Genomic DNA, 26,172 nt, shown 5'->3' on the forward strand with positions numbered 1-26,172 from the left:
CTGTCAATATCTCTAGGCCTCTCTCTCATTTAAAAAAAAAAGATCACAACAGAATTCATATTGAGACTAGTGCCAAACACAAAATGCTCATAGCTATTTCTATAATGACATTTTAATTAAGATGTTTTCTAATTACAAATCCTTATCTTGAAAAATCCATTATCCAGTAGGGATGCTGCTGCATATTGATGAAGACAGCCAAGCAATTCAACATAATTCTCCTTGACATTAACGGGTACATTAAATAAGATCTAATCCATGTGTGAATAACCCAGTCTTGGTTTCAGAGTCAGTGATGTATCATAATACATCTGTTGACATTACATGCATCTTCAAGGTAGTGTTGAATGTCATCATAACTTATCAGTTATATCAATGCAATTGATGTATCAAACAAAAGTATCAAATATCTAAACTTCGCTTTTCTCTAAGACAAAAAAGAAGAAGAAGAAGAAAAAAAGAAATGCAAACATATGTACGTTCTGGAAAAAAAAAGCAGTACAGTTATTTCCATCTTCAGAATGAATGTCAGTGTCAAGTGTTTCACTTGATTAACTCCTTGACTCCCATTTGTGTCATATTAGGTATTAGTTAGCCATATTTAACTTCTGCTTGGCTAGCAGAACAAATCCAATATAAGGCGGTACATGGACAAGCCCTGAAGACTGTTGAGGAGACAGCAGAGTTTGTGATTGTGGTGAGAACTCTACTTTCTTCAAGCATTACTGTTTAAAATTAGTTGTTACAAATAAACTTACTATTAATGATGATTCGAGAAAATAGAAAAAACGGTGACTATTGAATATTTTAGATGTTTGCATTCAAGTTAATAATAATAATTAAAAAGTATAATAATAATTAAATAATAGGAATTAAATAAAGGATAATTAAATTAGACGAAAGCGCAGAACAGAAAGGTCACGTGAATTTTAAATCTATTACAGAGCTGCTGGAAAAACTTCACCTGTGGGAAGAGAAAAAGGTAAAGTTTATCCATATTAATATTGGTAATAATCAAACAGCCATTTCTCATTTGTAATCCATGGATAGTTAATGTAATGGATGATGACAATTGTGTAATTTCAACTTTAAAAAGTGAATAATGTATAGTGATTATTTCATGTAAATTAAATAAAGTTACCCTCTGTTCACTGCAGTAAGCCGCCACCATGAGTACGGACGCGGAGATGGCCATTTATGGCAAGGCTGCCATTTACCTTCGTAAGCCTGAGAAAGAGAGAATTGAGGCTCAGAGCAAACCATTTGATGCCAAGTCTGCCTGCTATGTGGCTGATGACAAAGAGTTGTACCTCAAGGGAACAATCAAGAGCAAAGACGGTGGCAAAGTCACAGTAATTTTGCTTGAAACTAAGGAGGTACATTTTAAAAGCTGCTCATATTGCACAATCTCTTGCATATTTGTTTTGTCTATCTATCATCTAATTTATCAATTTTAAAGGAGAGAACAGTAAAGGAGGATGATGTCCACCCAATGAATCCTCCCAAATATGACAAGATTGAGGACATGGCCATGATGACCCATCTCAATGAAGCGTCTGTGCTGTATAACCTCAAAGAGCGTTATGCTGCATGGATGATCTACGTAAGTTCTGAAAACAACAAACAAAAGCATCTAAGTTATTTTAGTCTTTGCCGTTGCAATCTGACTACTTCTCTGCTCATTTCAGACCTACTCTGGACTCTTCTGCGCAACTGTGAACCCCTACAAGTGGCTCCCAGTGTATGACGCAGAAGTGGTGTCTGCCTACAGAGGCAAAAAGCGTATGGAGGCCCCACCCCACATCTTCTCTGTCTCTGACAACGCCTATCAGTTCATGCTGACTGGTGAGATCTAATTTAGGAGATCTGAATAGAATTTAAGTTGAAATTCACATTAATAGTTTTTTATAAAACAATTGCTAAAAAATTATTACCTTTTGAATTAACAGACAGAGAGAACCAGTCTGTCCTGATTACGTATGTATCAAGTCTTCAATTAGAGTTGTTGAGAACAGTTAACTTTTCCTTTTGAGGAACTTCCACGTCTTATCATCTTTTGTCTTCTGATCTCTTATAAACCAGTGGAGAATCTGGTGCTGGAAAGACTGTGAACACCAAACGTGTCATCCAGTATTTTGCCACAGTTGCAGTGTCAGGTGGTGACAAGAAGAAAGAAAGTTCTGGCAAAATCCAGGTATGAGATATAAAACTACATACATATTATTTTGAATGATGGTGATTTACACTCATCTCACATGATATGTGAATTTGTGAAATGCCTATAAATAGTGTTTAGTCATTAAATAGAAAATAATTTAAAATAACTGAAAACCCTTCAATCATCACAGGGCTCTCTTGAGGACCAGATCATTGCTGCCAACCCTCTGCTTGAGGCTTATGGTAATGCCAAGACTGTGAGAAATGACAACTCCTCTCGCTTTGTAAGTTCACTACTTCTTATTTACATGTAGTTAAATTACTAAGTTGTGTTGGATTTTTCTATAAAGATATTTTGTTTTATTGTTATCATCATTAATAATAATAATAATAATTATTATTATTTTGTTATTTTGTTTTAAACAGGGTAAATTCATCAGAATTCACTTCGGCACATCTGGAAAATTGGCTAGTGCTGACATTGAGACATGTAGGTGGACACAATTTCATTGATCCATCCTGAACATCTGTCTTTATCTGTCAATCTTCAGATGATTGTGACTCAAGTACATTCTCTCAACAGATCTGCTGGAGAAGTCTAGAGTGTCATTCCAGCTTCCAGATGAGAGAGGTTACCACATCTTCTTTCAGATGATGACCAACCATAAGCCTGAGATTATTGGTAGGTGCACATATTTCATTCATTCAATGTTTCAGATAATATTGTAAGATGCTCTTTCCTGAATGCTGTGTATTTTACAGAAATGTCGCTCATCACCTCCAACCCCTATGACTTCCCCATGTGTAGTCAGGGTCAGATCACAGTGGCCAGCATTGATGATAAAGTTGAGCTGGATGCTACCGATGTGAGTCATTGCTGTTTGGATATTGGCATATTCTATTTAAATACGGCAGAAAACACCCTAGAGCTCATTCTTCTCTGTAATTTTACAGAGTGCCATTGACATTTTGGGCTTCAGTAATGAAGAGAAAATGAGCATCTACAAGTTCACTGGAGCTGTGCTTCATCATGGCAACATGAAGTTCAAGCAGAAGCAGCGTGAGGAGCAGGCTGAGCCTGATGGCACTGAGGGTGAGACTACATTGTACTAATGTGTGTCTTAATTGTACTAATTGAGTGATCCGTATTTCTATTTTTACAAAGAAAAGGATGGTTTTAGTTTAGTTTTCAAGGCAAGAAAAGGGATGGATTTTTGTGCAATTTTTTTTATTGCAGAGGCTGACAAAATTGCCTACCTTCTGGGTTTGAACTCTGCTGATATGCTGAAGGGTTTGTGCTACCCCAGAGTCAAGGTCGGAAATGAGTTTGTGACCAAAGGCCAGACCGTGCCACAGGTATAGTAACATTTCCAGCATGCCATGTTTTCAACCTAATATTCTTGCTAAATATAGCAGAAGCAGAATAAAATATCCACTCTATTCTTCTTACAGGTGTACAACTCTGTTAGCGCCTTGGCTAAATCTATCTATGAGAGGATGTTTTTGTGGATGGTCATTCGTATCAACCAGATGTTGGACACAAAACAACAAAGAAATTTCTACATTGGCGTGCTGGATATTGCTGGCTTTGAGATCTTTGATGTAAGATGTGATTCTTTTATCTATTTTGATGATATTCATGATATTTATATATGAATGATATTCAGAAAGGAGGTAAATGTTTTTTTTCTCCTCCAGTACAACAGCATGGAGCAGCTGTGCATCAACTTCACCAATGAGAAACTGCAACAGTTTTTCAACCACACCATGTTTGTGCTGGAGCAAGAGGAGTACAAGAAGGAGGGCATTGTTTGGGAGTTCATTGACTTTGGCATGGACTTGGCCGCTTGCATTGAGCTTATTGAGAAGGTTTTTACCGTTTTTTGAATTTATTCATTTCCATGGTCCATTCTCAACATCTTACATTTTTAGTAAATAAACAACATTCTTTTATAAACAGCCCATGGGTATCTTCTCCATCCTTGAAGAGGAGTGCATGTTCCCCAAGGCTTCAGACACTTCCTTCAAGAACAAGCTATATGATCAACATCTTGGCAAGAACAAAGCATTCGAGAAACCAAAGCCTGCCAAAGGCAAGGCTGAAGCCCACTTCTCCCTGGTTCACTACGCTGGAACTGTGGACTACAACATTACTGGCTGGTTGGATAAGAACAAGGATCCACTGAATGAGTCTGTTCTGCAGCTGTACCAGAAGTCTTCTGTCAAACTGCTGGCTACTCTCTACCCACCTGTTGTTGAGGGTAAAAAACTGAAGTGTTTACATAATTATGCACATCATTTTAACCAAACTTTGCATCAGGGTTGCACTCTTTTCTTATTATTTCTTTATATGTGTTCTTTTGTCTCTTTATCTGAATAGAGACAGGTGGCGCCAAGAAGGGAGGCAAGAAGAAGGGTGGCTCCATGCAGACTGTGTCTTCACAGTTCAGAGTATGTGTTTGTTAGGGAGCAAATGTGAATAATGATGAAATTGAAAGGACTTAAGAAGCAGTGACTGTAGATCACCTTGCTTGAGTCTAGATCAGAGAAATCAACAACTGAGAGAATGTGAGTAAGAATGCTAAATATTTTCATGATTAAACAGGAGAACTTGGGCAAGCTCATGACAAACTTGAGGAGCACCCACCCTCACTTTGTGCGTTGTCTGATTCCCAATGAGTCCAAGACTCCAGGTAAAGTAATAAAGGGCTCACAGATATTCTCATATTAACACAATATTTAATGTCGATGTATTGAATAATGCTAATGTTAATTTACCAAGCTCATGATGTAAATTATAGGTCTCATGGAGAACTTCCTGGTTATCCACCAGCTGAGGTGTAACGGTGTATTGGAGGGTATCAGAATCTGCAGAAAAGGTTTTCCCAGCAGAATACTCTATGGTGACTTCAAACAGAGGTATATATGACACCACATGCAAATACCATTTCCTGTTGGAGACTCTTTATGAGAAGATATAAAACATTTTGCTAAATCTTTCCATCTTCCATAGATACAAGGTGCTGAATGCCAGTGTTATCCCAGATGGACAGTTTATGGATAACAAGAAGGCCAGTGAGAAACTCCTGGGATCCATCGACGTTAATCATGACGAGTACAGATTTGGAACCACAAAGGTTAATATTCAGCTTACAACTTTCAGAGATTCAGTGATCGTGGTCATTTAGCTTATACAGGTAAATCAATATATTTTAATTTACTGTTTTACATGAATTTAGGTGTTCTTCAAAGCTGGTCTTCTGGGTGTTCTTGAGGAGATGCGTGATGAGAAACTGGCTGCTCTGGTCACAATGACTCAGGCTCTCTGCCGTGGTTACCTGATGAGGAGGGAGTTTGTGAAAATGACGGCGAGGAGGTGAGGAATGTTCTCAAACTCTCTGATTTAACTATTTCAGTTAGTATAAAGCTTTTTCAGTTGGAAATTGCACAACAATTATTCATAAACCACATTAATTTACAGTGTTAATGGGTTATCAATAAAAATATTATTCTGTCTATGCAAGCCCATCTTCTTGTCAAATAGGCTTTTATATGTATTTTAAAAAATACTCTATACAAATATGTTTGATCCATAAAGTGAAGGAAATATTTTTATTGACTTGTTTAACAATAAGTGAATTTACCAAAAATTCTGCATTTGAACATCCAAATTGTTTCATAAGGGATGCAATTTACACCCTCCAATACAACATCCGCTCATTCATGAATGTCAAACACTGGCCATGGATGAAGGTTTATTACAAGATTAAGCCTCTGCTGAAGAGTGCCGAGACTGAGAAGGAGCTGGCAACCATGAAAGAGGACTTTACAAAATGCAAAGAAGATCTTGCCAAGGCTGAAGCCAAAAAGAAGGAGCTTGAAGAGAAGATGGTAGCACTGCTGCAAGAGAAAAATGATCTGCAGCTGCAAGTAGCATCTGTGAGTATATTTTATAATTAACTGAATACTGGCTTCATTAAAAATGAGCAATGTTGTTTCCAATGAAATAGCAATCTATTTTACTAACAGGAATCTGAGAATCTCTCAGATGCTGAGGAGAGGTGTGAGGGTTTGATCAAAAGCAAAATCCAGCTTGAAGCTAAACTCAAGGAGACAACTGAGAGACTGGAGGATGAGGAAGAAATCAATGCTGAACTGACAGCCAAGAAGAGGAAACTGGAGGATGAGTGCTCTGAGCTGAAGAAAGACATTGATGACCTGGAGCTCACCTTGGCTAAAGTAGAGAAGGAGAAACATGCCACTGAGAATAAGGTTGGAGATTGAGTTTGTTTAAGATTAGACTGAATCTCTGTTTTATATGTTGATATGGGAAATAAATTGTAAAATATAAGCTTATTTGAAAAAAAAAAAAAAATTTCACACAGGTCAAGAACTTGACTGAAGAAATGGCAGCTCAGGATGAGAGCATTGCCAAGCTTACAAAGGAGAAGAAAGCCCTCCAAGAGTCACATCAGCAGACACTGGATGATCTTCAGGCCGAGGAGGACAAAGTCAACACCCTGACCAAATCCAAGACAAAGCTTGAGCAGCAAGTTGATGATGTGAGTTGATTATGCAAACATGTTATTAATTAACTGTGTTTTCTGCTTTTAACATATTGTATATAACATTGTCCTGTAGCTTGAGGGTTCCCTTGAACAAGAGAAGAAGCTCCGCATGGACCTGGAGAGAGCCAAGAGAAAGCTGGAAGGAGACCTGAAATTAGCTCAAGAGTCCATCATGGACCTAGAGAATGACAAGCAGCAATCTGACGAGAAGCTGAAGAAGTAGGAACTCTTTGAAAATTATTATAAAAAAATAATGGTTTCACTTTATTTCAGATGATACATTGTTTTCTCATTTTACACACAGAAAAGACTTTGAAACAAGTCAGCTGCTCAGCAAGATAGAAGATGAACAATCTCTGGGTGCTCAACTCCAGAAGAAGATCAAGGAGCTTCAGGTATTTTGAGTTTTTTTTTTTATAAACATTACGATCATTCTGATCAGATCACGAAGATTCAAATTAATTATTTTTCCACCATAGGCTCGCATTGAGGAACTGGAGGAAGAGATCGAGGCTGAGCGCGCTGCTCGTGCCAAGGTTGAGAAGCAGAGGGCTGATCTCTCCAGGGAACTTGAGGAGATCAGTGAGAGGCTTGAGGAGGCTGGAGGAGCCACTGCTGCTCAGATCGAGATGAATAAGAAGCGTGAAGCTGAATTCCAGAAGCTGCGTCGTGATCTTGAAGAGTCCACCCTCCAGCATGAAGCTACTGCTGCTGCCCTCCGCAAAAAGCAGGGAGACAGTGTGGCCGAGCTGGGAGAGCAAATCGACAACCTGCAGCGTGTCAAGCAGAAGCTTGAGAAAGAGAAGAGTGAATACAAAATGGAGATTGATGATCTTTCCAGCAACATGGAGGCTGTTGCCAAAGCAAAGGTTTGAGAACTGTTCCTAAAATATTTTTAAGGAAATATATCAAATGTGGTTAAGATTCTTCTAAACGAGTCAAATGTGTTTACAGGCTAATCTTGAGAAGATGTGCCGCACACTTGAGGACCAACTTAGTGAAATTAAGTCCAAGAATGACGAGAACCTTCGCCAGATAAATGACCTCAGTGCTCAAAGAGCAAGACTTCAAACTGAGAATGGTAACAAGTGGCACAATATCTCACAAATATAAATATATATTTAATTTCCTCAACTAACAAGTGACTTATATAAACACAGACCAATAGTGGCAAAATTGTTTACACACTGGCATTGGCACACATTAAAGAGATAATGTTAGATATGCAACTTTTCTGAGAGGATTTTAAGCATGTTGTGGTTATAGTGTGATGCAGTCAAACATAAACTAGACTGATAGCAGGGCACTAAAACCCTCTCCGATTAGTTTATCAACTGTAATAAATTGGCATTACTGTCATAAAAACAGTTCCCTTTCAGTCACTCATGTTAGACATAACATCGACGTGACAACGTAATTGGGATCCCCAATCTCCTTCAGGGAACGAGGGTTACATTAGTAACCGAGACGTACTTCTTCCCTCCATTAATATCAATATAAACCATTTTCCTCACCATCATTACATCAAATGTTTTTGTAAATGCCTCTCAATAGGTGAGTTTGGCCGTCAGCTGGAGGAGAAGGAGGCTCTGGTTTCTCAGCTCACCAGAGGCAAACAAGCTTTCACTCAGCAAATTGAGGAGCTAAAGAGGCAGATTGAAGAGGAGGTTAAGGTAATACAGCATAATTAATACATGCACATACTCTTCAATTACTTTACTGTAGAGACAAGCTGATATTATATGACTTTGTTTCCTAGGCTAAGAACGCACTGGCCCATGCTGTCCAATCAGCCCGTCATGACTGTGACCTGCTCCGTGAGCAGTTTGAGGAAGAGCAGGAAGCAAAGGCTGAGCTGCAGAGGGGAATGTCAAAGGCCAACAGTGAGGTTGCTCAGTGGAGAACCAAATATGAAACTGATGCCATCCAGCGCACGGAGGAGCTTGAAGAGTCCAAGTATGTATATTATTGTATAATATTCCCAATTCTCAAAGATAATTTATAGATTGGATTTTAAAATAATGTGTTTTACTTAACAGGAAGAAGCTGGCCCAGCGTCTGCAAGAGGCAGAGGAACAAATTGAGGCCGTGAACTCCAAATGTGCATCTCTGGAGAAGACCAAACAGAGACTCCAGGGTGAGGTGGAGGACCTCATGATTGACGTGGAGAGGGCCAATGGTTTGGCTGCTAACCTTGACAAGAAACAGAGGAACTTTGACAAGGTAAACTATCTGAGTCATTATATGATATTCTCTTTGTAAAATATTGGGCTTTGTTAAACATGTTATAAACAAACCGCTCCTAAAATATCTCCACCAAAGGTCCTGGCAGAATGGAAGCAGAAATATGAGGAAGGTCAGGCAGAGTTGGAAGGTGCCCAGAAAGAGGCTCGTTCACTCAGCACTGAACTGTTCAAGATGAAGAACTCCTATGAGGAGAGCCTGGATCAGCTGGAGACCCTCAAGAGAGAGAACAAGAATCTGCAGCGTAAGAATGAAACCTTTAAATTAGAAAAGACTTCAATGTTATAATTCTAAATTAGCTTTAAAAAGTAAACAAATGTGATTATGATGACAGATAATATGTTTTCTTTCTATAGAGGAGATTTCAGATCTGACAGAGCAGATAGGTGAGACTGGTAAGAGCATACATGAGTTGGAGAAGGCCAAGAAGACAGTGGAGACTGAGAAGGCAGAGATTCAGACAGCCCTGGAGGAGGCTGAAGTGAGTATCTGAAGATCAATATGGAAATCTTGCTAGAACCATCATACTGTGTTGTTAATGAATAAATTTATTTATTTTAATTTTATTATTTGTCATAGGGTACACTGGAGCATGAGGAGTCCAAGATTCTTCGTGTTCAGCTTGAGCTAAACCAGATAAAGGGAGAGGTTGACAGGAAACTTGCAGAGAAGGATGAGGAGATGGAGCAGATCAAGAGGAACAGCCAGAGAGTCATTGAATCCATGCAGGGTACCCTGGACTCTGAAGTCAGGAGCAGGAATGATGCCTTGAGAATCAAGAAGAAAATGGAGGGAGACCTTAATGAGATGGAGATTCAGCTGAGCCACGCCAATCGCCAGGCTGCTGAGGCCCAGAAACAGCTCAGGAACGTGCAGGGACAACTCAAGGTATTTGACTTCTGTTCGAAGTTCTGTTTGACTTCTGTTTGTGGGTGGTTGACGTGACGCTCCATTTTTGTGTTCATAGTGACAAATATAAATAAAAATGTATAATATTTCATTAAAATATCTGTTTTTATATACAGTTTAATCTTCCAGAACTAATACATCTGTAATGAGCATTATAATTCAAATATGTAAATATTTTGTTTTAAACATGACATTTGTCCACTGGCGTGACTGTCCGGGTTAGCATTCCTTATCTTAAAACTACTTTAATTAAATGAAAAATAAGTCTAAATACATTAAAATACTTGAATAGATATTATAGTAGTGTTAACTTAATGAAACTAAAGGTTATAAGTCTTAAGGTCCCCATTTAGAATAATTATGACACATTACATTTTGTCCGCAAAACTGGTGTCCACCTGTGTGACACCATTCTGTAGATATAAAACAGGCATTCATTTGGGCACCCTATTACTGAGAGGGGCCCTTCTTCATCCATGAAGTACAGTAGACCTCACTGGAGCACATGGACTACACACAAGGTGAGTTCTGTCTCAAATATTTTGATAATATTGCTATTTCTGTGCACTGCTGGAAATGGGATCCATTATGCAGTCCTTTGGTGTGACGTATTTTTTTTTTTTTTTTACATTTTATTTATAGCAGTTTTTTATACAAACACAAAACATATCCAAGTCTCACAAAATGTTTACAAAAAAAATTTTATACATAAAATAAAACAAAAAACAAAAAAAACAACAACAAAAAAAACACCCCCATCCCCCGCCCGCACCAGACAGAGAGAAGGAAATTACACTTTAAATCACTAATGGTGCGTTCACACCGGACGCGAATAGCGCGTCAGGCGCGAGTGATTTCAATGTTAAGTCAATGCAAAGACGCGTTACGCGCGTAAAAAATTCCTGCGGCGCGAATGAGGCATAGAGCGCGGCGCGGTAGACGTGAATTCGCCTCATTCGCGCGTCAAGTTCGCGCGAATGGCGCGAATTAAGCGGCTGGCGCGTTAAGCGCGAATGATTTAGTTAGTGCTATTTGTGCATTCACGCGTTTGACGCGAATTCACGTCTGCCGCCCGAGTTGAAAAATCTGAACTTCTGCGTCAATTCGCGCCGCGTTAACCAATCCGGAGCCTAGCTGCATGCTGCTGTCATGTGGTGAAGTATCTGGAGGCTTCAATAAATTATTTTGTAATATGACTGGTTCTAATGCACAACAAAGCAAATATTTTATCACATAAAACTTGATTTCAATATATGAGACATATTCATTTTGTATTGAATGCTATTTATTCCATATCTAGATATATGAAATATTATTAATGTATGGACAACCAACATACTGCATAAGTTCGTGTCTGGACAGTGTTGTTCGAGAGAGAGAGAAAAATCACAGGACAGATTAATCACTTTTGGAGGCTGGCTCCATTTATCATCAAAACAAAAATAAATGACAGATTAGGTGGATGAGGGCGAGGGTGCTCCTCGCTCCGATGCGGGACAACAGGTCATCAAGCTGGGTGTGGGACAGGCGGAAGTACCGCTGAAAGCCGCCGTCATCCAGGCGCAGCTCCTGGAGCGAGCCAATGGTGAAACTCGCCACACTGGGTTCGCCTTCGAAGGGTCTGATGGACACAAATACGGCGACGATTACCCCTACGCCGCCGTTCTGCTCTCCAGAGCAAATACAGAGGGGTGACTCTCCGATGAATGCTAGATCAACATAAAAAAGATGGGCGCCAACGGGTTTCGATTCTGACGCGCGTGACGCGCGTAAATTTCGCTTCAAACTTTTGTTTTTACGCGCCTCAGTTTCTCTCTTGACACGCGAATTAACACAAAGTGGTCAAGCATCAAACTAGACGCGGTAGACGCGAATTTGACGCGCTATTCGCGTCCTGTGTGAACGCACAGTTAATCAAACTTTAAAAAAAAAAAAAAAAAAAATAATAATAATAATAATAATAATACTTTGACAATGGAGTGAAGAAATAAAAGAGATAAGTCATCCATATTACAAATATGCCCAAACATATTTCAACTCTTAGAAAGATACTTAAGGAAGGGGCCCCAGAATTTATCAAATTTTTTAGAAGCATCAGCTTTAGAAAACCGAATCCTTTCGAGCTTGAGGGCAGCAACCATTTCAGCCAGCCATTTATGAAAGCTGGGTGGTACAATGGACTTCCAGTCCATCAAGATCACCCTTTTGGCCACCACCATACCAAACATAAGAGACAGTTGTTGAGAATGTGTCAATGCTAATATAGGGTCAGAACACCCAAACAAAGCCAACTCAAAATCTGGACTGATTTCTTCTCCAAAAACGTTTGAGTACCACAAAAAAAGATTATTCCAAAACTCAGAAATCTCGGGGCAAAACCAAAAAGTATGAGCATGTGTCCCATCAGAGCTCTGGCATCTGTCACATAATGGGGAAACTGAAGGGTAAATTTTATTAAGTTTAGATTTGGTATAGTGTAATCTATGCAACACTTTAAACTGAATAAGTTGCAATCTTGCATTAATAGAGCAGTTATGAATTCGCTTCAGTCCTTCTTCCCAAATCTCATTTGAGATAGTAATTCCCACGTCATTTTCCTATACTACTTTGATGTGATCTGAAGAGACTGGAGAATGAGATACAAACAAGGAAACAAACCGTGTCACCAACTGTTTGGCATTAGAGGGTTGACCCAAAAGACAATACATATTATGATCCTGAGGCAACTCCTGAAACTCATTAAAAGAATGTTTAATGAAATGGCGCACCTGTAGATATCGGAAAAATTGTGATTGGGAAAGATCAAATGTTTTATACAAGTACTCGAAAGTGGCAAATTTTCCATCTATATAGAAGTCCTTAATCATAGTCAGTCCTTTGCTTCTCCACAGTGAAAATACCCTATCTGACTGGCCAGGCGAAAAATTATGATTATCACAAATGGACTGGAGCACCGAAGGACGTATAATATTCAAAACAGTCTTCAATTGATTTAAAATTCTAATGGAATTGAGCACAACAGAATTTTTACAATGTAACTTCTTTAAAGATATAGGATTCGAAAAAAGAATAGTGGCAAGAGAGCTACCAGCAACTGACCGAGCCTCCATGTACAGCCACTTGGGTTGGGTGTCCATCAAGTTCTCGCCAGCTTGATCACTACTCCGCCAGAACATCATAGCCCTGGCATTAGCAGCCCAATGATAATGACGGAAAACAGGTAGCGCTAGACCACCCAACTCTTTCGGCTTCTGCAAATGGGCCTTAGAAATTCTATGTGCCTTATAACCCCAAATAAATGGAAAAATGATAGAATCTAATTGTTTAAAAAAATAATGTGGCAAATATATAGGCAGGTTCTGAAAAAGATAAACAAAGCGAGGCAGAGAGAGCATTTTAATAGCATTGACCCGACCAATTAAAGATAACGGGAGCACCCTCCATTTATCAATATATATTTTTAACTTATTCATGGCTTCTATAAAATTTAGAGTGAAAATTTGTTTACATTTTTTAGGAATAGTTAACCCTAAGTAAGTGAAATGATCCTCTGTTATTCTAAAAGGTAATGACCTCTGAAACTGAGCATCCAACCCTTCACCCAAGGGCATGAATACACTCTTCTCCCAATTAACAGAATAACCAGAAAAGGAGCCAAACACCTCAAGTGATTCCATTAAAAATGGCAAAGCAGAAGAGGGATCACTCAAATATAGAAGCAAGTCGTCTGCATATAAGGACAGTTTAACCTCAGAATGACCACATGATATACCCCTGATCTCAGAATGATTACGAAGATGGATGGCCAGGGGTTCTAAAGCTAGATAAAATAACAATGGGCTTAGACAACAGCCCTGACGTGTACCACGTTGAAGAGAAAAAAAAGCAGACCTATCCGAATTAGTAAGTATTGCAGATTTAGGGGAAAGATAAAGCATTTTTATGATTCGTTTGTAATTCTCACCAAAGCCAAACCGATCCAGCACAGAAAACATATAGCTCCATTCTATTCGATCGAAGGCCTTTTCAGCATCTATAGAAAGAACAGCTGCCTTAGATCTCTCACCCTGATTACTGTACAAAATATTTAGCAGGCGACACAAATTAAAAAATGAAAATCTTCCTGGGATAAAGCCAGTTTGATCTGGGTGAATTAACGAGGCCACATGCTTATTCAGACGAGTGGCCAGAATCTTCGCAAATATTTTTTGATCGCAATTGAGAAGACTTATTGGCCTGTAACTAGAAGGCTCCGTAACATCTCTGTCTTTTTTCTTCAAAAGGCATATATGTGCCTCATAAAAAGAGTCAGGAAATATTTCCTTCTCAATCGAATGATTTATCATTCTAAGTAACAAAGGAGCAATTGCATTTGCACTGGCCTTATAGAATTCCACACCAAACCCATCAGGGCCCGCGGCTTTCCCATTGGAAAAATATTTAATTACTTCCAAAATTTCCCGAAGAGTAAACGGTTCCTCTAATTCCTCTCTGGCACATTCATTAAGTTTTGGAAAATCCACCGCATCAAGAAATTGGCGCCCTGTAGTGTTCAGCTCAGAACAGCTGGAAGAGTAAAGTTGCTTATTCAACAAAACGATTATTAATTTATTTAGGATGTGTAACTAAAGTACCATTCTGCGATTTTATTTGATGAATGGCCCTACTAGCCTGCACACCTCTTAGTTGCCTGGCAAGGAGCTTATCTGCTTTATCTCCCAATTCAAACTGTTTCTGTTTAAGTTTAATTAACAAATTAGAGACATGATCGCTCAAAATAGAGTTATATTCATATTTCAACTTAAGAATAGCGTTAAGGTCACTTTGAGCTTTAGATGAACGAAATGTTTGTTCTAACGATGGAAGTGTGGATTCTATCTCAGCCAGGCGCTTAAGCTTCTCCCTCCTCAACGAGGATTCATATGCAATAATATGACCTCTTAACACTACTTAACATGTTTCCAACAAACAAGAGTCTGAAACATCCCCCTTGTCGTTAGTCTCCAAAAATTGGTGTAAACACTCAGACATGAAAGACTGAAACTTTTTATCCACTAATAATTGAGGATTGAAACGCCAACAATACTGCACCTTTGGTAGTGAAATTTTCAGACCCATAGAAATAGGGCTATGATCAGAAATCAAAATATTATTATACTTGGACTGAGTCACCCCATGAATGAGTTTAGAGTCAATAATCAAGTAATCAATTCGTGTATAGGATTTATGAACATGGGAAAAAAAAGAATAATCACGAGCAGTCGGGTTAAGTAATCTCCATATATCCACAAGATTCATGGATTTTATCAAATTATTTAAAACACCAACAGATTGAATAGGATGAGGAACTTGTGAAGAATGACGATCAAGATGAGGATCCAAATAACAGTTAAAGTCTCCAGCAATTATCAAATTAGTCGAGTTAGTATCTGGAATAAGCCCAAATAATTTCCTGAAAAAAGCTAGGGTCATCTAAATTTGTTCCATAAACATTAACATATGTAATCGGGAAATTATTAATGGATCCGGATACAATAATATATCTTCCCGCAGGGTCAGACACCACAGAGTGCATTCGGAAAGATTTCCTAAAAAGTATAGCCACCCCTCTGGCTTTAGAGGAAAAAGTGGCTTGATAAACTTGTGAGATCCAACTTGCCCTAAGCCGCATCTGTTCGCTGGGTCCAATATGGGTTTCCTGAAGAAAAATAATGTCAGCCGACAATGACTTTAAATGTGCAAACACCTTTCCCCTTTTAATTGGGTGTCCCATTCCTCTTACATTCCAACTGACAAATGTGATATTCATTTCGGCATCGCTATTGCTATTAGTAATAGTGCCACTCATACAACATAATTAAAAGAAATAAACACAAAAATAGTAATAATCGTAGCAAGAACTTCGTCTGGTGCAAAAAAATAAAAAAAAAAATAAAAAAAATAAATTGAACTTACGAACTCCCCACAGCTGCTCCAAGAACCGAAGCAGCAAGTATTCCCCATCGTCTCGGAGACAACAAGAGTGCAAAGTAAGTCAGAAATAGCTTACCTTAGCCCAAAAAGAGCAGAAATAACGAAAAAACACAAGGAGTAACACACACACAAACCCCCCCTGCTTTCCACCGCGCACACAACCATTCATCTCTGAATTAACGTTACGTACCACGATGAAAATAACAAAATATTCACACAAAAAATAGTCCACTTCTGTTAGTCGAGTACCATACACAGGTCAAGATGAGTAAAGTCACGCATAGAGTAGGGATGGGCATGATTAATCGACGATCGATTATTGATCATTAAGAATTTCGTCGATCACGTTAATTTGTTATCGATTATCATTAAACTAATGCTGCTGCGTTGCGTAGTGTGAGTGGAAAGTGAACAAGTGAACAACTGGTTGGTCAAGTTAGCGCGGAGGTACCTGTGCATCCCGGCAACGTCAGTCCCCTCAGAGCGGGTGTTTTCAGCGGCTGGACTGAAGCCTTGTTAACACTCGACGCGTCCGCTCGAGCGCGAAGGTGAGCGCGGCAAAAATGACGTCATTGCGGTATTCGGTGTTTCACAGGCGAGCGCGTCGAGTAAAAACGCCTCGTCTGTTTGGGGAGGTGCGCGCGCAGTCTGTGGAGACTCGCGCTGCAGAGCCAGGCGAAGGTGTAAACGAGGCTTGACGGTCAGGTTGCGGTCGCGTCTGACCTCGGATCATGTCATCAACATGCTTATCTTTCTCAACAAAAATCAGTAGACTGGTGTAGAAGTTGTATGTGAGTTACTAGTTATTTTTTATGAGGCTTTGTTAAGTAGCCTAGCCGAATTGATTGTTACAGTAAGTAGGCTAATCTCTCTCACCCTCTTTCTCGACTCCGTTCTTGGATAGTTCTGAGTTACATTTTGACAAAACCTGTCAGATCGTATTATTATGTTTTTTGTTAAGTTATTGTTTAACATGATTTTTATTATTATTTATTATTTTGGAACAAACGAGGGTCTCTGTTTAAGAACGCCAACTCGCAGCTGCAGGTTCCGTTGCTTTCGAGCACCGCAGCGCATATATCTTCAAGTTTAGCCTAACCGAACGTCCAGTTTTACTGCCACAAGTTGATCATCTTGTAATAAAGATCTAATCGAGGAAAAAACGCGCTGTATTTGTGTATTTTCATTGCATTTTTAATTTATAAAAAGTATATAATATAAAAATAAATAATGAATTTGAATATAAAAATATTAATGATTAATCGATAGTCGATCGTTAATTCTCCCGACGATCGACTAAGAAAATTTAATCGAATGCCCATCCCTAGCATAGAGGTTACGCCGAGTCCTTCGACAAGTTATCCACAAACTTCTTAGCCTCCTCCGGAGATTCAAAAGAGCGCTCCCGACCGTTATGCTGCAGTGTCAGTTTCGCTGGAAAACGCAGGGACCATTTCAATCCAGCCTCCCGTAGAGCTTTCGTGACTGAACTGAAGGCACGTCGCAGAGCGGTCACCTCCGGAGTATAGTCAGGGAAGATGTGAATCCGCTTTCCTTTATATTCCAGAGGAAACTTTTCACGGCTCAGACGAAGGATTAAATCTTTGTCCCGATCATTGTGGATCCGTGCGATAATGGTGCGAGGTCTCTGGCTTTCAGACGGCTTGGGTAGCAGGGCTCGATGAGCTCGGTCAATTTTCACAGGCTTATGAAAGTTATCTCGGCCGAAGAGCTCAGTAATCAAGTCCGAAATGAACACCGAAGGGCGCCCCCGCTCCTCTCCCTCGCTTATTCCCACAAATTTGAGGTTCAGCCTGCGAGAGCGTCCTTCCAAGTCATTCAATTTAGTCCAGAGAGATTTATTTTCCGCAGGCAAATCTTCACACACCTTTTCGACCGCACCGAGGCGTAAATCCGTATCATTCAGGGCACCTTCTATCTCTACCATTTTCTGTTTAACGCCGGCCTGTTCTGACTGCAAGTTAACCAGCGTGGCGTCCAGCGTATCCAAGCGAACACTGACGGCCGTTTCACACCGCAAGCATGAGCGGCGCGTGAGCAGCACGTCAGCGCAACTACATCGTCACTGCAGCTGCAGACGCGCGCGAGTATTCACACTGGAAGCGTTTGTAAAGGCGTCACAACAGCGCTCCCAGGCTACATATAAGCAAGCATTTCTTTACAAAGACTTTTGTCAAATTTGTATTTAGAAGTTGGTCATAAACACATTTGAAGTTTTTTCAAAGCCCAAACTGAATAATTAAAAACAAGTTTAATGGGTACATTTTCTATAAAATTTTATTTTCTTTATGTTAGTCTTCATTTCCTTTTCTGACATACTGCAGTTCTTGTTAAAACACACTAGACATGCAAATTCTATGCGTTTTGGGCACTTTTTGTGTGAAATCATTAATTTTGTCCATCAAAAGTGTGCTTTCACTTTAATTGAGCGTGAGCAGCGCAGCAAAAATAGACTCGAAGCCGAAACCCCCGCTTCACTCCTGCTCACGCGACGCTCCTGCTTGACGCTCACGCGCTGCTCCTGCTCGCGGTGTGAACGCCCTCATTGATTAACATGCACGCCGAAAAAAATACGCGCTGCTCACGCGCCGCTGACGCTTGCGGTGTGAAACGGCCGTTAGAGCTGTCATCTTGTCCTCTATCAGTTTTTTTAAATCATCTCCTTGGGCACCGATTGCAGCAAGTATCGCGTTCACATTTCCCTGTGCGATAGAATCATTTGGATTGGTGTCCTCCTTAATAACTGCAACGGTTTTGGAAGATTTCTTCGACGCCATTTTGCGGACATAGAATGAGTCAGTGAATAACGAAAATCGCGCTCACCGCACTTAAATTTCACGAGATACCTAAAACAACTGACGACTGGTAACTCTCAAAAGAACATAATCGCCTGTAAAGTGAATTGATGGTAATTAATTTACAAAAACATTCAAAATATAGTGTCAGCGGGGAAGAGCTCTGTAAAAGGCGACTACTCCATGAACTGCGCGCATGCGCCCCCCCCCCGTGTGACGTAATTTAAGTATTGATCTGAAAATTTTCATCAATTTATATTGATTGACCATTGAAAATAATGTAAACCTTAATACTGTCAGTCAGGATTGAAGACTGTCTCTCATAGAGCTAGGCCGCAAACTGGCCTTGATCTTGAAAACGTCCACTGGTGTGACAGCAATGTCCTATAGTGTGACATGAAATCAGCGTCACACTGGTGGAAATGGCTGTCACACCAGTGGATGTAGGCTCTATCAAGGGGTGGGTCATTCTTCATTTGTGGTGGCAAGTGGTGTCCCTCTACTTTACAACAGTTTAAATTAACTTTAAAGGGTTAGTTCACCCAAAAATTAAGATTCTGTCAGTATTTTCTCACCCTCATGTTGTTCCAACCCCGTAAGACCTTCGTTCATCTTCGGAACAGGAATTAAGATATTTTTGATGAAATCTGAGAGCTGGATCACTCCTCCATAGGCTTCTAAGGGATTGAAACTTGTTCCCCGAAAAGTAATTACAGACATCGTTAAAATAGTCCAAGTGACTACAGTGGCTCAATCTTAAGTTTATCAAATGACGAGAATACTTTGTGCGCAAAAAAAAAAAAAAGACTTTCTTTCAACTATTCATTTCCTTCTCTGTGGGCCTCGAGTGAGTTCACTAGTGTAACAGCGCAGCGCTTCTGTGTTTTGTACGTCACACGCATCACACACATGACCAGCGTCGGCCAATAGTGAGCCTACATGTGACGTAGCTCTACGCAATTACACTAGTTTAACTGACTAGAGGCCCAAAGAGAAGCAAATGAATAGTTGAAATAAAGTCGTTATTTATGTTTGTTTTTGCGCACAAAAAGTATTCTTGTCGCTTGATAAACTTAAGATTGAGCCACTGTAGTCACTTGGACTATTTTAACGAGGTCTTTAATAACTTTTCGAGGCCGGCAAGTTCAATCCCTGAAGAAGCCTATTGACTAGTATGGAGGAGTGATCCAGCTCTCAGATTTAATCAAAAATATCTTAATTCGCGTTCCGAAGATGAACGAAGGTCTTACGGGGTTGAACAACATGAGGGTGAGTAAATACTGACAGAAAATTCATTTTTGGGTGAACTATCCCTTTAAATAGCAATCATTTCTAAAATGTTTGCATTTTTGTATTCTGTAGGATAAACACAATTTTACACTAGTGCACTATTAATAGATACATTTTAGTTTTAAAATACATATTTAATTGAGTTTGAGAGATTGCATTTGAAACAAAATTGCATGTTCCCACCATACCTCAGAGAGATATCATGGAATGTAATTACAACTATATAACATTTTTAACCAAAAAAAAGTGGTTATATTGTGAATATAGATTCCATGATAGACATCATGATTTTGTGTAAAGGTCATCGCAGGTGCTGGTTGATCTGAGGGGTGCATGCGGAGTACATTCCTTCTTATTCAATTTCTTAAAGTTAGCTAAATTCCTGACAATTTCATGTGTCGCACATTATTATTGTCTGCATGTTATGTTGATAACTTGCAGATTTTACATATTTTAATAAAATTTTTGATAAATGCATACTTATTAATATTTACAGAATATCCCCTGATCTTGAAATCGTCATGATGGCAGCCTCCATTTTAGAAAAGTCTGGATTTAGGCTAATTTGTGTGTTACTGTCTTTCCTGGCAACACGACAGACTCTAGTAACTCCACAGACAATATACCAGTAATGTTGTATTTTTAATAAAACACATAGGACATCAGTAATCATATAAATGTATCTCTCTTGTCAGTTATGGCCAGATTAACTGCTGCTGAACAGCATAGTCCAAACAGATTTTCCCCTTTTCTTCACATCCATTGATGTAACACCACAGACACGAATTTGGGGAACACTACTTTTTTTCTTATTACAAAATATGTATTTTTTAAAACAATTTATTAAAATTGTACATGTTAAATAAAATCTATATTCACAACATACCCACTTTTTTTGGGTTAAAAATGTTATATAGTGCTTCATAGACAGCGCAGAGATGCAGACCCAGTTCGAAGAGCAGAGTTCCTTCAAAAGAAACAGCAGACCTATTTAAAAAAACATCCAGTGCAAAACAAGACTGAGAATAGGAGATCTCCCAGAGAGGGGAAAGAGAGCAGCAAGGAAGAACTGGAGAATATATAAGGCAGAATACAGGGCAAGAAAGCAGAGAGAGATTTAATCACTGAAGATGTACTGATTTTTTTTTTTATGTTTTGTATTAAATAAGTTTGTGGATACATAATTTATTCACTGAAGATGTTCTGAATTTTTTGTTGTTGAATGTTGTGTGTTAAATAGGTTTGTGGATATATGTTTTATTCACTGAAGATTTTCTGATTTTTTTTATTCTTTATTGAAACAGATTCAAACATTGTGATTGCAACACAATCCATTGTGCAGACAATTTTTGAGAGAGTGAGAAAGAGGTTGCAGGTTGTTTTAATTATATTTGTTAATGCAGTTTTTGTCTAAATGTTCTTTTATCAGAGCAAGTACTTCTTGTAATCCTACTCATGATGAATTTCATTCTTTTGCTCAAACTTAATTGTTAAACCTTTTATACAATATTACATATGTGGTGTTATATTACGTCTGTGGTGTTACTTCAAAACGTATCTGACATTTCTTTCCTTCAGAGTCATTTAATCTTAAAAATTAATGTTTTTAGACTGTAAAGTGGTTTTAATATTTTAGAATAAAGACTGTAAAGGTAGCACAGACCATTTTCCTGCCTTTTTATGTATATACATTTTTTTTTTTTAAAGAAACGATTCTTGTTGTCCAATGGTGTGACGGAATTTCCTGTGGTGTGACAAACTGAATTATAAGTGGAAAAGGCATTTTAATGCACAGATTAATGTAAAAAATGTTGAATAGTATAATAATGATATCATCATTATGCACATATAAGGATGAAATGAAGCTTCATTAGGTTTTATACTAATTATAATGAATATAATCCAGACGTTAGGGTGAAGTCCCTATGTGTACATCTTATAGTAGGATAATAACATGATTGTGAATTTGTATTGGTTACTTTTGGTTACTTGTATTGGGAATATAGTTAGGACAAATTGATAAGGATTGTCCATATTTGTCTTATCTGTCACACAATCTCTGAATTAAATATTAACATTAAAAATGTTGTCACACCGGTGGACAATATGTGGGACTACCACACAAAAAAAGTTAATAAAATGCTAAATAAATAAGGAATTAGAACGGGACATATTCAGTTTTGAGTTTTTCACATATTAAGCAATATAATTATATGTCATTTGACATGCATTTTAGAAATATATTTTTTTCCACTTTGGATTTGAGTTCACGTCAACCACCCTTGTATAATCTAACTTTTGCTAGGTTAAGGTCACCATAAGGCACAATGAAAGCTTATTCTAAAGCTATTGTTATGTTCAGGATGCCCAACTGCACCTTGATGATGCCCAGAGAGGACAGGAAGACATGAAGGAGCAGGTGGCCATGGTGGAGCGCAGAAACACTCTAATGCAGTCTGAGATTGAGGAGCTGAGAGCTGCTCTGGAGCAGACAGAGAGAGGCCGCAAAGTGGCTGAACAAGAGCTGGTGGATATCAGTGAGCGTGCTGGGCTGCTGCACTCTCAAGTAAGGGCTTTTTTTTTTTTTTTACATTGAAATTAAGATAATTGAGAGCACCATTAAAGTGTCCAAACTGTTGCTTTCCATTTTGTAGAACACAAGTCTCCAGAACACCAAGAAGAAGCTTGAGGCTGACCTTGTTCAGATCCAGAGTGAAGTTGATGACACAGTACAGGAAGCCAGAAATGCAGAGGACAAAGCCAAAAAGGCCATCACTGATGTGAGCAACAGTAGCTGCCAAATGCTTCAAAAGACACTTTTGTACTAAAAATTTGGATCTAATGACTTTCTGTAATAATGCAAAAGGCTGCAATGATGGCAGAAGAGCTGAAGAAGGAGCAGGACACCAGTTCTCACCTTGAGAGGATGAAGAAGAATCTGGAGGTCACAGTGAAGGACTTGCAGCACCGTCTGGATGAGGCTGAGAATCTGGCCATGAAGGGAGGAAAGAAACAACTCCAGAAACTGGAGTCAAGAGTAAGATTGCCTTTTATCTGATGTTCGCCTCTCTTCTGATGTTCACAGTCTTTATGTGGACAGTGTGAAGTGTCTAAACAGCTTTAAAACATTTTTTGACTGAAATTATTTTAATAATATCTCCCACTAACTATAGGTCCGTGAGCTTGAGGCTGAAGTTGAGGCTGAGCAGAGACGTGGAGCTGATGCTGTTAAAGGTGTCCGCAAATATGAGAGGAGAGTCAAGGAGCTAACCTACCAGGTACAAAAAAAGTGTAGTAAAATTCAGGTCACTATAATCTGATTATTTTCTAGTCAGATCTTTGTTCATTATCTGCAGACTGAGGAGGATAAGAAGAACCTCAACAGACTGCAGGATCTGGTTGACAAGCTTCAGCTGAAGGTCAAGGCTTACAAGAGACAGGCTGAAGAAGCTGTGAGTATCTCATTTGAGAACTGTAAACACCTTGTGAACATTTTAAGTTCCTGATATAATCGTATGTGACTTTGCAGGATGAACAAGCAAACACTCACCTGTCCAAGTTGAGGAAGATGCAGCATGAGCTGGAGGAGGCCGAGGAGCGTGCGGACATTGCTGAGTCTCAGGTCAACAAGCTCAGAGCTAAGAGCCGTGATGCTGGAAAGGTAATTTATTTTTCTGATGCAGCATGTATTTTCAAACTTAACATGTATTCTCTTTTATTCTAATCATGTATTTGTTCAATCTCTAATTTTTCAAGGGCAAAGAGGCAGCTGAGTGAAAAACTTAAACCATGTATACGTCTCTGAAACTGAAATGAATAAACATTGAAATTTAGCAGTTTACTTTTTTGTCGTTTTTCTTTATTTATTTATTTACTCACTTAATATTGTTTATGTTGTGCTTTTACTATAGTATGCTTCATGATATTTATAACACTTGATAGATATGTATACAGCTTAACAAATAGTTTATGAACTTAATGTACTTGATTTTAACTGCATATTTTTCTTTATAGTTATATTAGCTTTGAAAAAGTTTCAAACAATTTTAGTCAAAAACAAAACTTCATCATGTAGCTCAAATTTGGTATCTATTTTGAACAGAATCCCCTTGAACTTATTATTGTGAATTTCACCATGTCAGTGTGACAGAGTTTCCAGAGGCACTGGATATGTTAACAAGACATTACAGAGCAAACATAAAACCTATAATTAAAACCTATATATTATATCATAAAAACAAAACTAATTTCAATGATGAAAGCACATATATGGTCCAGACAGTCCACTTGGTTATGTTCTTTGTACAGTGTTATTTTGTTGTTGTTGTTGGTTTGTTTTTAGGATGGTAATGCCTTGACAGAAAGAATATGCAATAAAATAAGAATGTATGTGTATTAGCTGTGAGAATAAAACATGATCCTTAAAATCATGTATCGTCATGATTCATCAATAGTATGTGTGAGAGGGGTTCAAATTACTGCTTACTAGCAAAGATGATGATGATGATGATGAAGGTAATTATTCGGTCATAATGATGACACAACACATCCTCATGTGCTCTGTCAGTGATAGTCACATGGATACACCAATCTATGGCAAACTTACCGTGCCGAGAGAGCTCAACGTGTTGCAAAACACCCGCAAATTAAGAAAAAATCTTCATCAGTTTCACAACACACGTGCTCCAAATAAGCACAACGAAATACAGAAAGGCGCTGCAAGAGTTCACAACACAACCAAATACAGAAACGCGCTGCAAGTAACATAGACCACAACGGAAATGTTTCCGGGGAACCAAATAAGTGACGGACCCGGCTGGGACGTGCTTACTGCTCGTGAGCATCCCTATGCCCTACTCCTTTACGAAGGGCAGACGGCAGAGTTCTTCAAGCGGGACTTTGAAGTGAGCTTGGCACTAGTGTGCCATTTATGTAGCCGTTTGGAGCGCACTTGATGAAGGGAGCAAGGAAAGACAACGTAATTTCCAACGTAAATATTTTCACCTGGGATGTTCCCATGACAACGCAGCACGTTGTCCATCAGGTGAATAGCTGGTCGGACGACAGAAATATAATGATGTTAACATAACGGTTGCAAATAAATTAATTTTTTTATTTTTTCTTCACAAAAAAAAAAAAAAAAGTTAAAATATGCGTTTAATATCCGTTATATCTGTGTGTCAGTGTCTCAACTTTAAACCTTTGGACCCTTAATTACATTACCTAACATTTCTTATGAAACGTTTCTTTATGAAAATTTAAACATAACATGAAACAATTTGTATAGTGTAACTGATGTATAGATTAATATCTTGCCTTCATGTTCTTCTTTATTTTATTTATTTATTTATTTTAGTTTTCAGCTCATTGCTCTTTTCTCAATTGTATTCTGATGATATTGAACATTTTGTTAATACATTTTGTATATTGTATACAAGTTGTATGTCATAAAAATGTAATCTGTGTTTTGCGGAAAAAAAGTTAAAAGAAATAAAATAAAGTAGAATTTTGAGCTGTAAGCAAAGAGTATATAGACGAACTATAAAAAAGTATAATATTATAATATTATTTATATATACAATATTATTTTAATATTATAGTTTATTTATAAAAAATATAGGCTTTCACTTCTTGTCAATAAACGTTCTTTGCTGTAAGCACGTCTATGAGCACCATAGACATCATATAGATAGACGCCCTATCGACCGCTACTGCCTATTGTCGCGGACGAGCCGTGGGGCCGCCATCTTAAACCGGTCACCCGCTCCGCTCAGTGTAATCTGTTTGGCAGGTGCAATGAGCTGCCAGCGCATTTAATTAATCATATCTCACTGAAAACCGAACGGATTTTCACGCGGGTTTTTTTGATGCAAAGGTCATACACGTAGCTACGATACAGGACACATTGAATATTTTGTTCACAAAATACAACTAATAGTACGGTAATGTTAAATGTTAAATCTTACTTGTGTAAAGTAATCCCCGAGTGATGGTCCGCCGATTTGAGCAGGAATATGCTGCACAGTGCTCTGAAATCTACTGCTGCTATGCAACGCAAACAGGAGTATGACCTGCTTAATATGGCGGCCGCATTTCTTGCGCCACAGCGGCCAATAGGGCATCTAGTCTCTATATGATATCTATGTATGAGCACATCCCAGCCGGGTTCGTCACTTATTTGGTTCCCTGGAAACATTTCCGTTGTGGTCTGTGTT

The 26,172-nt window shown here is 38.7% G+C and overlaps 1 protein-coding gene across 1 annotated transcript; it reads left to right on the top strand.

Moving 5' to 3' along the window:
- The first annotated feature begins 1,161 nt into the window (after positions 1-1,161).
- On the top strand, positions 1,162-23,792 carry LOC143748604 (myosin heavy chain, fast skeletal muscle-like). Its single transcript, XM_077240648.1, has 39 exons — positions 1,162-1,376; positions 1,460-1,603; positions 1,689-1,845; positions 1,950-1,977; positions 2,083-2,194; positions 2,349-2,441; positions 2,584-2,647; positions 2,741-2,839; positions 2,920-3,023; positions 3,112-3,250; positions 3,395-3,513; positions 3,610-3,759; positions 3,856-4,026; positions 4,118-4,418; positions 4,538-4,608; positions 4,763-4,850; positions 4,959-5,076; positions 5,171-5,294; positions 5,397-5,533; positions 5,841-6,096; positions 6,187-6,429; positions 6,543-6,719; positions 6,799-6,944; positions 7,030-7,120; positions 7,205-7,594; positions 7,680-7,806; positions 8,280-8,398; positions 8,485-8,681; positions 8,765-8,948; positions 9,048-9,213; positions 9,326-9,450; positions 9,549-9,857; positions 22,320-22,523; positions 22,612-22,737; positions 22,824-22,994; positions 23,131-23,235; positions 23,314-23,409; positions 23,487-23,618; positions 23,714-23,792. The coding sequence occupies exons 1-39, from the start codon at positions 1,170-1,172 to the stop codon at positions 23,732-23,734; spliced, it is 5,811 nt and encodes a 1,936-aa protein (XP_077096763.1). The 5' UTR covers positions 1,162-1,169; the 3' UTR covers positions 23,735-23,792.
- Positions 23,793-26,172: the final 2,380 nt, after the last annotated feature.

The sequence above is a fragment of the Siphateles boraxobius genome, unplaced genomic scaffold (genome assembly GCF_051911475.1).
Source record: "Siphateles boraxobius isolate OS27281-9 unplaced genomic scaffold, OSU_SipBor_1 24, whole genome shotgun sequence".
In the NCBI taxonomy this organism is placed as follows: Eukaryota; Metazoa; Chordata; class Actinopteri; order Cypriniformes; family Leuciscidae; genus Siphateles; species Siphateles boraxobius.